The sequence below is a fragment of the Chiloscyllium punctatum genome, chromosome 44 (genome assembly GCF_047496795.1).
Source record: "Chiloscyllium punctatum isolate Juve2018m chromosome 44, sChiPun1.3, whole genome shotgun sequence".
NCBI lineage: Eukaryota > Metazoa > Chordata > Chondrichthyes > Orectolobiformes > Hemiscylliidae > Chiloscyllium > Chiloscyllium punctatum.
In genome coordinates this window covers 27,954,735-27,970,620 of record NC_092782.1, presented here as the reverse complement: position 1 = coordinate 27,970,620, position 15,886 = coordinate 27,954,735, and the positions used below count along the sequence as shown (strand labels likewise).

Here is a 15,886-nt window from a genome sequence, read left to right as displayed (position 1 = left end):
TAAAGTCAACTTTGAGCCATCCACAAACCAAACCATTTTGCAGTAACTGTTCCATCTCATTAGAAAAATATTCATTTCTAATTTACAGGCATACAATCTAACTAATTTTCATTTTTTAAGTTGTGGTGAAATCACCCTTTTGCAAAGCTAAAACAGGTCACAACTACTGCCACAATATCCACATATTTTCCACTTAAAAAGTCAAATGATTAATTATTCAGGTACGTAAAGTGAGCTCAGGGCAAGATCAATCGCAAACCAGGTTTCAAACCCACAAACAATTTAACAAAAACATACCATTATGTGGCCAACACCCTTGAAATAGTAACTATAACTAAAAATCATTCTAGTTTCATTATATTCTGAACTGTAAGATCCAAAAATAATTAACATGTATAGACTTTCGAACAAATAATCCAATAATACACAGTTGCTAAGCGGACTTCAATTTTGAACTGCTGAAAATGTGTTGCTGGAAAAGCGCAGCAGGTCAGGCAGCATCCAAGGAACAGGAGAATCGACGTTTCGGGAATCAGCCCTTCTTCAGAAGGGCTGATTCCCGAAACGTCGATTCTCCTGTTCCTTGGATGCTGCCTGACCTGCTGCGCTTTTCCAGCAATACATTTTCAGCTCTGATCTCCAGCATCTGCAGTCCTCACTTTCTCCTTCAATTTTGAACTGAACTAGCAACTAAAAGTAATTAGCCATAATTCACAAAGAACAAGAAGCATCTCTCTCCATAAGACAAAGAGAGACCATGACAATTGGTCACATAGCTTGAGCAGCAGTCCTTTAAAAGAATAGAGCAGGTGATTAGGAAGTTCTTCATTCATCAACAGAGCCAGTGCATTCCATTCAGTAGCTCAACAAAATACTGCATGACTCATCATCCACCACCTCTCCCCCATCCTGGCTCATTTCAAATGCATCAAGTGCACTGGCTAGTTCAGGCAATTCAATCATCAATTTGTACCTCAAAGCAGACACCTCACCTGAGTGACCCCTTATTCTGAGATTATGCCCTCTGGACCTCTCCCACATCTAACTTGTCATGCCCTCTAAGAATCTGGTATGTTTCAATTCATTCTTCTATGTAGCAACAAGTACAGGTCCAGTCTACTCAACCTCTCCTCACAAAAAAATCTCTCCAGATCTCATACCAGCGTGGGCAAACTTCTCTGATTGCCTTCAAGGCAGTGTATCTTTCCCTAGATATGGAACCCAAAATTGTTTACAGCTATGGTCTGATCATTGGACAGTTTCAGCAAAATCATCCCACTGTTATACTCCATTCCCTTTGAAATAAAGCCCAACATTGCATTTACCTTCTCTATTATCCAATGAATTTGGATGCTAGCTATTTGAGATTCATGAACAAGGGCTCTCAAATACCTGTCTTCAGTAACTTCTTGCAGTCTTTCTCTATTTAAATAATCAATTCCTCTGTTCTTCCTGCCGAAGTGCATAACATTGCCCCACTCTCAAACTGTCTATATTCCCCTGCAGGCTCCATGCTCACCATTTCACTTCCCATCCACTTTAGTGTTTTCCACCAACTTGGCTAAAGTGGTCACTTTCCTAACCCAAGTTACTACTACATATTGTAAGTAGATGTGGCGCATTACTAGTTAGAGGTTGCCATACTGAAAATTCCTCCTTATCCCAAATCCGTCTTCTATTAGTTAGCCAATCCTTTATCCATAATATACTACCTCACACACCATGGGCTCTTAACTTAAGTAGGGTTACATGGTATGTTATAGAATGCTTTCTAACAATCCACATATATTCCATTCACTGTCACTGCTTTATCTATCCTCCTTGTTACTTCAACGAATTGTAATACATTTATCAGGCACGATTTTCTTTTCATGAAGCCATGTTGACTCTGCTTGACCATACATATTTCTAAATGCTTTGCTATTCAATCCTTTACAGTAGGTTAATATTTTCCCGGGAACAGTTGTAAAACTAACTGGCCTACAGTTTCCTGTTTTTGTCTCCTTCCCTTTATAAATAAAGATGCTACATTGACAGTTTTCCAATCCTGTGGACTTCCTGGAAGATTACTATTAGTGCATCCACGAGTTCCTTCAATATCCTAGGAAGAGTCATAGAGATGTACAGTATGGAAGCAGACCCTTCAGTCCATCCTGTCCATGCCAGATATCCCAACCCAATCTAGTCCCACCTGCCAGCACCCGGCCCATATCCCTCCAAACCCTTCCTATTTATATACCCATCCAACTGCCTCTTAAATGTTGCAATTGTACCAGCCTCCACCACTTCCTCTGGCAGCTCATTCCATACATGTACCACCCTCTGCGTGAAAAAATTGCCCCTTAGGTCTCTTTTTTAAATCTTTCCCCTCTCACCCTAAACCTAGTTCTGGACTCCCCGACCCCAGGGAAAAGACTGTCTATTTATCCTATCCATGCCCCTCATAATTTTGTAAACCTCTATAAGCTCACCCCTCAGTATCCTAAGTTCCAGTGAAAACAGCCCCAGCCTGTTCAGCCTCTCCCTATAGCTCAAATCCCCCAACCCTGGCAACATCCTTGTATATCTTTTCTGAACCCTTTCAAGTTTCACAACATCTTTCCGATAGGAAGGAGACCAGAATTGCACGCAATATTCCAACAGTGGCCTAACCAATGTCCTGTACAGCTGCAACATGACCTCCCAAATCCTGTACTCAATGAAACATCAGGTCCAGGGACTTACCAGTCTTGAGCCACATTAGTTTACCTACTACTTTTTTCTCTAGAGACAGTTATGATATTTTGTCTTCTTGTTTATGTGCTGCTGTGTATATTTGCATTAAGTTAAAACAGCCACCAAAAGATGAAGTCAAATCTAGTTATTCCAAAAACCAATTTTTTTAAAAATTACAATTTCTAACACATTATCATAGAATCCCCACAGTGTGTCAACAAGCCATTTGGCCCAACAAGTCAACAGCAACCCTCCATGCAGTAACTGACCCAGACACATTCCTCTAACCCTTTTACTCTACATTTCCCCTAACTAATGCACCTACACATCCCCGAACACTATGGGCAACTTAGCAAGGCCAATTCACTTTAACTGCACCTCTGTGGACTGGAAGGAAGCCCATGCAGACATGGGGAAAATGTGTAAACTCCAAACAGACATACAGCCAGAGGCTGGAATCAAACGCAGGTCCCTGGTGCTGTGAGGCAGCAGTGCTAATCACTGAACCACCGTGCCGCCCCTATGCGAACACAAATCACACTCACACCATTATAACTACCATAAGCAGTAGGACTATGCCTGCAAATCAACCTGGTATTTAACATCTAAAATCTGATTAATACACAGTTATGATTTCAGTGACTATTTGCTGGTGCTTCACCCAATCAGCCATTTTGAGGGAGTTGGTAGGACTGTCAAGTCCAGTGTTGTCTTATGCCTATATCTGTTCAGAATGAAAACTGGCCAATCTTATTCATCCTTGCATAACTCTGGCCAATCCTACTTTTCTTTACATAGAAGAACTTATACAAGAACTTCTAGCACAATTCCTATAGCGCAGTCAATGGACCAAATATCCCTTTAAATTAAACATGTTACTGCATGGACATTTTAGTTTAACAAGAACAACTTCTTTTTATAGAACACCTAATTTAGCAAAGCACCCCAAGGAACCTTACAAGAGTAAACTGAAGCAAAAACAGATTCTGAGTCAAAGAAACAAGAGGGAAGTGAGTAATAGTATGATGAGAGTAGATTTTGTGGAGTCTTAAAAGAGGGTCATTGTATTGATCAACTGAGGTGCAAGGCAAAGATGAAGATGCATTTATAGAGTATTTCAACAGGTCCAAAAACAACCTTGGGTCTTTGTAAAATGACAATTTGCAGTGTACTCACTTATTTTGTCAGCAAATTCAGCAGCCAAATTATGCAAAAGATTCCACAAAGAGCAATGAAATGCAGACCAAGTTTTTTTTTTGATGGTGTAGCTGAGGCAAAAGTGTTGCTTGGTGCTCTTCTTGCAAAAGTGTTCTGCAATCTGTAATGTTCACCTGAACAGACAAATAGGGTCTTTATTTAGTACGTCATCTGTAAAGGTCATTCTTGTCAATTCCTCCCCTTAATGATGGAGTGGAAAACCAATCCAGATTATGTCCTCAAATCTTGGAATTGAACTTGAATAAAGAACCTTCCGACTCAGTGTGACCAAGTGTACCAAACTGCAATAACTTGATTTAAGATTCATGCTGAGACTACTTCACAAACATGAGGGATACAATACCTTAAAACGTACACAAAAAAAAATTTAAAGCATTAATGGCTGGATCCAGTCTTTATATATTGTTTTTTTTCTCTTATGTACAACTGCACTTCTTATTTTAATACACTGAATTCCTTTTAGTTTTCTAGGAAGGACAGCAATAATTGCAAGTATTTACTAAAACATCTGTAGTAACATATGTAACGAGGAGATTGCTTTCCACATTTGAATAAAGAGCGAACATGCAAATTCAACTGTTACATATAGTATTGGTTTTGGAGTGCCGTGTATCAAACTGATTTTTCAAAACGTAATTAGATTCTAAATATAAGCTGCTTGAAGATTTTATTGAAGCTCAGTCATTACAAATTTTGTTTCACAAGAAAGAAAACAAAGCAAGTTTTAGAAGGCAAAATAGGCACTAAACATACCTCAGATACCTGAAAGAAAAGAACTGAATGGGAACTAGGACAATAGCTCCCTTGTACAGTTCCTTACGAGCTAGTGCTTTTTGCCTCAATGTAATTATGCGTGTTTGTAAATCTTACCCATTCCATTTCCCCTCTCTGCTACCTGCACACAAGTGTGCTTAAAGCATTTTTTCGATTGCATCAATTTATATTACTGATTGCACAAATACAATAAATTAAAATATGAAATTTACAACAATTTAGACCTATTAGGCATAACAGAACAAACAATGAAAACAAGTCAACCTGTCATAAAACCAATTAAGAAGAAATACAAGCAATGCTCAAAGACAAACATTATGCCTTAGGAGTTGTCAGTGCAGCAGCTGTCATTTGGTACATGCCACTGCAAGATACAAGGATCAACACTAATCAGCATATTTCCTTTGCTCCTGGAGACGTGACACATAAGTTTTAATATAAGAGCTCTGAGGACAGTACACTACACATCAAAACATGCAGAAAAACAAAATACTTGATACATCATCAGCACAAGTTAATTCACAAAAATTCTATGTTTTCTCATGTTTGACAGGGCTTTTCAGCACAAATGTGTGAAACAAGTGTTTGAGGATTCTTTTTATTTTGTGTACTGGTGTTATGGTGGGTTGAACAGTTTAATCATTGTTTCATCTTGTCATAACTGTGGGGTTGAAATGTTATACATATAATGTTTTAATTAAAAGAAATTTGTGCAAACAGTCGTGCTTGTTAATGCCAAATGCTAAAATTGTTTTGATTATTTTAAATGTTAAATAAAACTCTTTCAAAATTCATTATTGACTGGTGGCAAGGTTGGAAACTAAAATGGTGTGCTGCATGTGGAGAAATTAAGGTCAAAATATCTGACAATCCCATTCCATCTTCTTGCCTTTTCCCACAACCCAGGATTCCCTTACATATTAAACATCTGACCAGCTCAGCCTTGAATATACTTAACAACCTGACCTTAGCAGAAGTCTGCAATGAATAAATTTATAGATTTAGAGATACAGAAACAGAAATGAGTTTTGCTTTTGTATCGGCACCACCGTCCTTATTTTTAACCATATCATTAGGTATATAGGATCAGGAGGCCATTCAGACCACAGGACCTGCTCCAACATTCAATTAAATCTTGGCTGGTTATCTACCAAAATGACACAACAAACAATGTTTATTATCTTAAATAATGCAAAATACACACATGGACCAGGTGCTTATAGGAAATAAAAGGATTTCTCTCGCTTATTCACCTTGGCAGAGTGAAAAAAGACTTTTGTGGAATATTGGGCTGCTCTGAAAGGAAAGAGGATAACTCATGGAATGTTCAGAGGGCAGTCAATCTGATGTTTTGGCATCTGTGGATCAGTGTCACCAATCAGTAACAGGGGTCTCTAGTATCTTGGTCAGGAAACAACAGAATGGAGGACTCTTCAAAGAGGACAACTGGGTTCTGAACAAACCAGAACTCCATGTACCACACTGGAGCCTACCTAACAAGAGGATAGCCAGAAGCAGGAAAGCTGGGCTGGGAAACATTTCACCTTACCCACACTGGCAACTAACTGAAAAATCCAATCAAACAAATAATCGCCTGAGTAGAAGGCGCAACCTGACAACTGCAAATCCAGGCAGGGCTTCTGTACTAAACAAGCAGTTATCACAAGACATGTAACTTTCAAATAATGTCTTGTTTCAAAAAAAGGTTTAACAGGTCAACGAAAGGACTGTCGAAAAGAAATCAATCGCAAGTATCCACAGACCTCCAAAATACATGTTCGCAGAAGTTATTAAATATGTAGCATTGATTACAGGGAACATTCAGGTATGGCAGCATCACGGAACATAATTTGAAGACTGTTTAAAGAAGTTCAAAATAAATCTGGCCACTTTGAAGGCACCTGGGTATATTTGGTGATTATTTATAAAAGTATCGCTGCCCAAACCAAATAACAGACAGAGAATACTGGAACTATTAGCAAATACAGTAATGATCAATATAATAAGGGCTTTTGCCCGAAATGTCGATTTTACTGCTCCTCGGATGCTGCCTGAAATGCTGTGCTTTTCCAGCACCACTAGACTCTGGCTTCCAGCATCTGCAGTCATTCTTTTTACCTATATAATAATGCATTGTCAACCAAGAACCTAGAGTTCTGGTCAATAAATGTCAACCAAGAGATAAATTTGAAAGCATCAATGCAGCAATACAAGTAGCAAATTTAGATTAATTTTAGATTAGATTAGATTGGATTACTTACAGTGTGGAAACAGGCCCTTCGGCCCAACAAGTCCAAACCGACCCTCTGAAAAGCAACCCACCCAGACCCATTTCCCCTGCATTTACCCCTTCACCTTACACTACGGGCAATTTAGCATGGCCAATTCACTTAACCTGCACATCTTTGGACTGTGGGAGGAAACCGGAGCACCCGGAGGAAACGCACGCAGCCATGGGGAGAATGTGCAAACTCCACACAGACAGTTGCCTGAGGCGGAAATTGAACCCGGGTCTCTGGCACTGTGAGACAGCAGTGCTAACCACTGTGCCACCACGCTGCCCATTTACCAAAACATTGATAAACAAAATACATATACTCAAGCAAAAGAGAATGCTGATTAAGACAAGTGACACAAAATATGTGTGGAGATGCTAAGGGGACGAAATGCAGCTCCATTAAGTATACTAACAAAATAAGTAGTATTTCTCAGGAGTGGTGAAGGTCAACACCAAAACAGTTTTGGGTTTGCAATGTCTAATATTCCAAATGGTCACTCCATTCACTGAAGTGACATCTATCTGCAATAACAATATTTCAATATCAGCTTCTGACTCTGAAGTTGTAGAAGCCTCCCTATTTGTGCATCTAGATAATTCCTTCAGTAGGGTAATTCATTAAAACAACACATGAAAAAAGAATGACTTTTCAACACCATAACCTTCCCCAACAGTTTTGAAGTATGGCAGGAGTCTGATGCAATACTCCCCACTTGTCTGAATGAATGCAGTTCCAACAACACTCAAGAAGCATTACACTATCCAAGATAAGATTAGTTTGGTGCTGGAAAAGCACACAAGGTCAGGCAACATCTGAGGAGCAGGAAAATCAATTCATCAGGAATGGACAACACCATCCAGGACAAAGCAGCCCACTTAGTTGGGACCACATGTACATACATACGCTGCCTTCACCACTGATACTCAGTAGCAGTAGTGCCTACTATCTACAAATTACACTGCAGAAATTCACCAAGGCTCCTTAGACAATATCTTCCAAACCCATGAATACCATCATCTAGAAGGACATGGGAACACCACCATTTGGTAAGTTCCACTTCATTGCCACTCGCCATCCTGACTTGGAAATATATCACTGCTCCCTCAATATCAGTGGTTCAAAATCCTGGAACTTCCTACATAACAGCTTTGTAGGTCTTTCCACACCAATGCACTGCAGTATTTCAAGGATACAGCTCAGCACCAACTTTGCAAGGGCAGCTAAGGATAGGTAACAAATGGCTGCTCAACGTGCGACATTCAGATCCCATGATTTTTTTTTTAAACTGAGAGGTTCATATTAGGTGGACATAGCAAAAATTGTTTTCATTAGCCTATCCCTGTTATGCATCAGCATTGTTGTTTCTTTATAGCAATCTGACAGCAATGTTGTATATATAATTCGATCAGGTTTATCTTGTCATTATTGTGTGAACTGACTGGTTTGACTGATCAACAGTACTCCTACCCCTAAATCAGGAAGTTGTATGCTCAAGCCTCACCAGAGTCTTGAGTATATAGGAAAGGGTGTCACAACAACAAAGAACAAAGGGAGTGCTGAATTTTGGAAATGCCAGAGTTGTCACCTTCCAGTTCAGATGCTAAATTTGCAAATACAGTTAGATGGAAAGAATCAAGGAACATGGTCCTTTTTTGAACAGGAATAGGCTGCTGTAATGTTCTTTACTGGGCAATACATGCATCGTGAACACAAGAAATGTTCCTTTCGTAGTCTGCTTTGTTCCTACCAAAAACGAAATGAGGAATCAAGATACAAGAGTGTATGATTGGTTAAAAAAAGTTATATTTTCTTTGAATGTACCAATATTTTTTAAATCACTACAACTTAGTTTTATTTTCTCACTTCATTTTCCTTAACTCTTCAAAAAAAATTGCACCATAACTGACTAGTCCAAGCTTTTTCATTATCTCAGCTTAGAGGCATGGAATCTGCAAAACTTACTAACTCTCTGGAAGATTCACATTGAAACTGTCTCATTTTTCCCCAAAGAATACTGAAGTAGTGCTTGGTAAATTATTTGCACCATTCCAGATTCAGTGTAATAATCCACATAACTTTTATTTACCAGAATTTCTAGCTGGCACAAGTACTTGCCAACAGGTGTTATACATACTACCACCAATAAGAGCCATCCATCCTACTCTCTTAATGCAGGGCCTTGCCAGTAAATTAATTGACAGCAAGACATAGTACAATGTGGTCAGTGGAGAAGAATTAAACAGCCACCTAAAGTATACATCTTCCTTTAATACACATTAAAACCCACATAAGCCTTGCTTGTCCACAGAGAATCAAATGTAGCTTCCTAAAAAAGAATTAGTTCTTATCAAAACAAAATGTCAGACATCATTAACTTAGATATCTAATATACTGAAAAAGAGCACCATTCATTTTTGTCTTCAGTATTCTAATCTGGTAAGGAAGTAATAATAAAAAGGGAAACAGCAAAATTCAATTCAGTTCAATTCAATTCCATTTTATCTAAATCAACTGTACTTTTCACAGACACACTAACAGGACATTGTTTCAAATATGTAAGAATAGGGAAACGTAAGTGCAAGGACCAACAGGTTAGATAGTTCTATCAATATGACACCCTATATGTTTTTCCATCGTTCATAAGTTTAATATTTCTATGCAGAACTGAGTGTGTGCTGCATTATCAGAAGTGCCATCATTCACATATGTTAAAACGGACACCCTGCCAAAAATCTCAGGCAGTCTATAACAATGCCTTGCATATTTAAGCTAGTAAACGTACCATGATGTTCCACAACAGCATTATGAAACAAACTTTGACACCACACGACAGAATTATGATAGATCACCAAAACCTTTTTAAAGAAGCAGTTTTCAAACAGCAACTTAATGAAGAGAGAAGAGGAAAGGTTTAGGGAGGGAACACCAGTAAAGAAGATCTCGGCAGCTGAGGTAAACAAAAGAGAATTAAAGTTGTGAATTGGCCAGAATGAGAGGACTGCAAATATCCTGAAGTAACCAAACCTGCAAAGTACTTAATCAGCTGCAAAACATTCTGGAATGAGTTTAAGCTCTGGAAGGCACTATATAAAAATGCAATCATTTTTTTCATAAGCTTGGTTAAACTTTTCATCTATCTTGTTCAAATTTTAAAGTTTCTTTCTTAACTGTTTAATATCATTACAGCAGTGTTACTTTTGAGGAATGATCATTCCCTCCTCAAAGTAAGGTCAACAAGAGTTATGGACACATTATTTCCTGTAAACATGAAGATGCTCTCTCGCAAATGTAACCTGTGACGCATTCTGTTTAATTTATCCTTTAATAAGAGTCAATTCTGACAGCACATTCCAAACCTCTAACAGAAGAATAAGGATAGCGGGTACACGAGAACATGATCACCTAGAAATTCTCATCTAAATTTCACGCAAACCACGAATCACAGAAGGGCATCAGGGCGCAGTAATTAGCAGTATTGCCTCAGCACCGGGTTTGATTCCACCCTCCAGCAACTGTCTGCGTGGAGTTTGCACACTGTCCCCATGTCTGCATGGGTTTCCTCCCAGTGCTCCAGTGTCCTCCCACAGCTCAAAGGTGTTCAGGTTGTAGGCATTTGCCCATTGTGTCCACAGATGTTTATATTAGGTGGAGTAACCATGGTAATGCAGGGTTACTGGGATAGGGTCGAGGGCCAGGTCAGGGTGGGATACTCTTCAGAGGGTTAGTATAGACACAATGGACTGAATGCCTACTTTCACACTGCAGAGATTCTATTAACAGAGAGCAAAGACAGCTACTAAGCACATTGTATCAGTGCTGCATCTTCCTTACTGCCACCTGCCTAGCATCTCTGCATATTCTTTCATTCATCATTCATTAAGTGCTGGGCAAGAACTGGATACTATACTCCATCGCAGGCCAAATTAATGTCTATTCGTTGAACATAATCTTTTCACTCTTGTAGGCCAGGCCTGAATTAATAAGGCCTGTACAGTTTCAACCTGATCTGCCACCCTTACAGATTTGTATACATATACAGTCAGGTCTTTCTGCTGCTGCACCTTATTTAGCAATGTACCTTTTAATTTTAGATTGATGTTCCTCCTACTTATCTCCTTACACTTCTCTACAATTAATTTCATCACTCACCTATCCACCCATTCAACCAATATATTTGAAGTTCCATGTTACTCTTCTCAGTTTACAATGTTAGGTTAAGTATCATGGCAAATTTTGAATTTGCATCCTGTACTCTAAGGTCTAGATCATGAATAATATAATTCGGAAAAATCACTGTCTCAACACGATCCCTTCAGAACTTCATTACTACCCCTCCCCCAGCCCACTTTACTATTTGCCATTTACATAAATGAATTGGATATGAGCATAAGTACAGATGACACCAAAATTGAAGGTGTAGTGGACAGCAAAGAAGGTTACCTCAGATTACAACAGGACCTGGACCAGATGGGCCAATGGGCTGAGAAGTGGCAGATGGAGTTTAATTCAGATAAACGTGAGGTGCTGCATTTTGGGAAAGCAAATCTTAGCAGGCCTTATATACTTAATGGTAAGGTCCGAAGGGAGTGTTGCTAAAGATAAAGACCTTGGAGTGGAGGTTCATAGCTCCTTGAAAGTGGAGTTGCAGGTAGATGGGATAGTGAAGGCGGCGTTTGGTATGCTTTCTTTTATTGGTCAGAGTATTGAGTACAGGAGTTGGGAGGTCATATTGCAGCTGCACAGGACATTGGTTAGGCAACTATTGGAATACTGCGTGCAATTGCAGTCTCCTTCCTATCAGAAAGATGTTGTGAAACTTGAAAGGGTTCAGAAAAGATTTACAAGCATGTTGCCAGAGTTGGAGGATTTGAGCTATAGGGAGAGGCTGAACACGCTGGGGCTGTTTTCCCTGGAACGTCGGGGTGTGACCTTATAGTGGTCACGTGAGGAGTGACCTTATAGAGGTTTATAAAATTATGAGGGGCATGGATAGGATAAATAGACAAAGTCTTTTCCCTGGGGTGGGGGAGTCCAGAACTAGAGGGCATAGGTTTAGGGTGAGAGGGGAAAGATACAAAAGAGACCTAAGGAGCAACTTTTTCATGTAGTGGGTGGTACAACTATGGAATGAGCTGCCAGAGGAAGTGGTGGAGGCTGGTACAATTTCAACATTTAAGAGGCATTTGGATGGGTATATGACTAGAAAGGGTTTGGAGGGATATGGGCCAGTGCTGGCAGATGGGACTAGATTGGGTTGCGATAGCTGGTCGGCATGGACGGGTTGAACTGAAGGGTCTGTTTCCATGCTGTACATCTCTATGACTGTTTACTATCATTCAGCCAATTTTGTACCAATTCTGTTACTGTTTCTTATATTCCATCAACTTTAACTTTGCCCACAAGTCTGTTTTGCAACACTAAGCACTTTCTGAAAATTAATGCATACCATTGGCAAGATCAACACTCTCTTATGTCATGAAAAAAAGAGTCCAGTAAGCTAATCAAACATGGTTTTCCTTCAAATAATCTAAACAATATCATTGTTCTTAAATGTCATTGGGTCAAAATCCTGGAACTTCAAATTTCCTTCCGAACAGCATTGTGAGTGTACCCACAGAATAATAAATGCACAGTTCAAGAAGGCAGTTCACCACCATCTTTTCAAAGACAAAGGTGGCTAATATAAATGCTATCCTTGTTAGTGATGTCCAGAAGTGTAAAAACGTTCCAACAATATCACAGAACCCACATTTTTTTTTAAAACCAGCCTGTTCAAGACCCCAGTTCTGAAGAAGGGTCACACCCGAAATGTCAACTTCTGCACCTCCTAATGCTGCCTAGCCTGCTGTGTTCTTCCAGCCTCCTGCCTCTATTCCTGATGAAGGGCTTATGCCTGAAACGTCGATTCTCCTGCTCCTCAGATGCTGCCTGACCGGCTGTGCTTTTCCAGCACCACACTTTTGACCCTGATCTCCAGCATCTGCAGTCCTCACTTTCTCCTACCACAGATATTGACATGAATAGGAAAGGTTTCGAAGGATAATGTTGGCAAACGGAACTTTAGTTTAGTTTGGGAAATTTGATTGGCATGGATAAGTTGGACCAAAGCGTCTGTTTCTGTGCTATATGACTCTATGATTCTATCACCAATGCATCTGCCAATCAGAAAGAAATTACCCAACATAAAGCATAATGACATACAAATACAGAAATAGTCATCAATGACTGTAAACCAGGACCATTTGGGAACATTGAAATTAAAGCTGAGAAGGCCATTTGCTTGACCAAACTCATCAACTAGAGCTCATTTCCTTGCTCTTCTCTTTTATAACTTTCTATTGAAAATATATTTGCAATTATTTTTCTACACTCTGCCTTAGTAGACACTTGTAACATCATTCCAAAAGGCCTCAGCGTGAAAAATAAATCTGCTTCCCTTCCGTCTTCCAATAACATTCTTGAGGCTACGCTTTCTGGCAAACAATTTGCCAACCTCCGAAAACAATTTATCGCTAATTATTCTCAACCCTTTCACTAATCTTGAAAACCACTAACGGATTCCGTCAGTTTTTAAATTCCTGTCTAACTACCATGTGAAAGAGCGCTAATATTTCAAGTCTCTGATAATGACAATCATTCGTTCTTGATTTTGTTCGAACAAATATTCACTGTTCCCTTTCCCAAGCTCTGTATGGTGGGACTGTTAGAACCGTGGCCTAAACACCTACATGCATTCCTAATCGCTGTGTTTTGTTTAAAATTACGTTTAGGCTTTAAACATCGCTACTTTAATTACAGTAAATAAATCCGAAGGCGCAAATTTCAGGAACAAAATTTAGCAACACACTCAGCCAACATTTAATCCATTCGGAAGACACGACCAATTCGATGTCAACAATTGCTTAAATTTGTATTTCATCTTTTGAATGAAAATTATCCATGGGAATTAGTTTTGCGTTGCATTTCAGAGGATCGTGGCACCAGCATCCTCTTACCATAGGAAACGAACGAGAGGAGGGTGGGGGTGAGCGGTTAAAGGTCCAGGTTAATATCCAACACAAGACCTGCTTTCAGTTGCCAAGGGGGTCGCGTTAGGCCTTATCGACAAGGCCCGCTGACAGCAAACACACATTGACATTGATGGTAACGTTAGAAAGGTAAAAGGCTGAACCTGGGTCAAACACTTTACCATTACTGACTGACTGACTGACTGACACACAGACAGACATGCAACTCAAGGCCCGAGCCCGGAGGATGTGGAGCAGGGGGACTGGCACCGGCCATGACAGCGACAACGGTAAAGGCAGGCCCGATGCGGGCGGCCACGGGCATCCCAAATCCCTTCTCCCGGGCGCAAGAATGAACAAAAGAACGATCGGCGCCGCACTCACCCGGCTCTGACAGGCAAATCACAGCTAACTTTCATGAACACCTGCCGAGCGCCAAGCCCGACACCCTTCCCCCGCCGCCGCTTCAGCCACTAATGCCCCGAGATCTTCAAATCGCAGCTCGTGGCTCCCCCTCCCCCGCCAGCTGGACGGAGCGGCGGACAAACGGACAGCCGAGTCTCCCGCCGGGCTCGCTCCGAGCGCGTGCTTATCCACAACAATCAACGGCCGCGAGCTCAACGGCAGCGCCACTGACCCCACCGTCAAATATAAAACCCGGAACTGGATTATACGGCTCCGGATTCCCCCACCATCGCCCTCGGCTCCCGTTCCGAAACCGCACGGCTCCACCAATCCGCGTCTTCCCATTCGCACGCTCGGAAAGGATGAATGAAGTCCCCCGGAGCTGCGTCTCTTCGCTTCGAAAGAATTACCCCTCAACCGCCCCCAAATCGAATGGCAGCCAGATTTTGTGCTGGAGCTTTATTTTTTTCACTTAACACCCTCTGAAAATGAGGGTGACTGAGCTAGTGGAGGTGGTAGACAACAGGATCAGGCACAGGAGGATTTTCGTATCCGTGGGCAGGCAGATGGCAGATGTCGATCAAAGTTCAGCCGCTGCTGGCTGGAGCCACTCCTGACATGAGAGCTGCTGCCCGAACCGTGCCACGCTTATCACTCATGCACCATCCTCACACATCCACAAGTGTGCTTGTCTGCAGCCACATTGTGACACTTGCCATATTCAGATCGTTCCCTCTTTCCACTTCCCTCCACTTTGTCCTCAGCAGCTTTACAACTCAGATGAAATGGCCAAAACTTTGACATCTTTTCAGGATGCGATTTTTCAGAGTTATTTTTGCCTTTGCAATTTTATTTGCCTTATCGTTTCTGTATGGAATTTTTAGCAATTGTACTAGCATCCACATTTCAAAGGCTTCACGGAGATACAAATCCCAGAAGTGGTTAATACTTTAAATAAATAATATGCATTAAAAATATTGGAACTCCCAAATATTTAAATTTGCTGCAACGACGCATGATGAGAGAAGAAAGCAACGCTGGAATTGGGAATCATTAAAAGGACAACAGTGAGGTAACCCCACCCATCATTGATTCAACCATACTTGTAATACCGTGGAAGTTCTGATGTCACAGTGCAGACGTGTCTTGCAGCTATTTAAGTTGCAAAGAAAAGCAATCAATTATTTGAGGGATTCGAGGATTATCTTATAAAAAAAATAAATTGGGCATGTTCTCACTGGAAAACTGAAGGTTAAAAGTGTGAGGGTTGTTTTTAAAGTTCTAGAGGAACTAAATAAATGTAGTCCCTGTGAAGTTATTTAATAAAAGCAAAAAATGATGGAAAATTACAGCAGCTCAATTAGCCATTGTGGAGAGGGAAATAAAAGGAATAAGCACTAGGAGCAGGAATGGGATATTTTGGTTATTTCAATATGCTCCACTATTCAGTAACATTAGCATTGAATTGATTGTGGCCTTAACTCCACT

The 15,886-nt window shown here is 40.4% G+C and overlaps 1 protein-coding gene across 4 annotated transcripts in view; it reads right to left on the bottom strand.

Annotated features, from left to right (window-relative positions):
- gramd4a (GRAM domain containing 4a) overlaps nt 1-15,886 on the bottom strand; it is a 156,303-nt gene that overhangs the window by 124,762 nt on the left and 15,655 nt on the right. For 2 of the 4 annotated variants that reach the window (XM_072562555.1, XM_072562556.1), the window contains exon 1: nt 14,378-14,611. The exons of 1 other annotated variant lie outside the window; for it this stretch is intronic. In XM_072562555.1, coding sequence (XP_072418656.1) covers nt 14,378-14,412 — 35 coding nt within the window. In that variant the 5' untranslated portion in view covers nt 14,413-14,611. Of the gene's footprint in view, nt 1-3,891; nt 4,047-14,377; nt 14,612-15,886 lie in introns of those variants that run through there. One more of the 4 variants, XM_072562557.1, reaches the window with a different exon arrangement.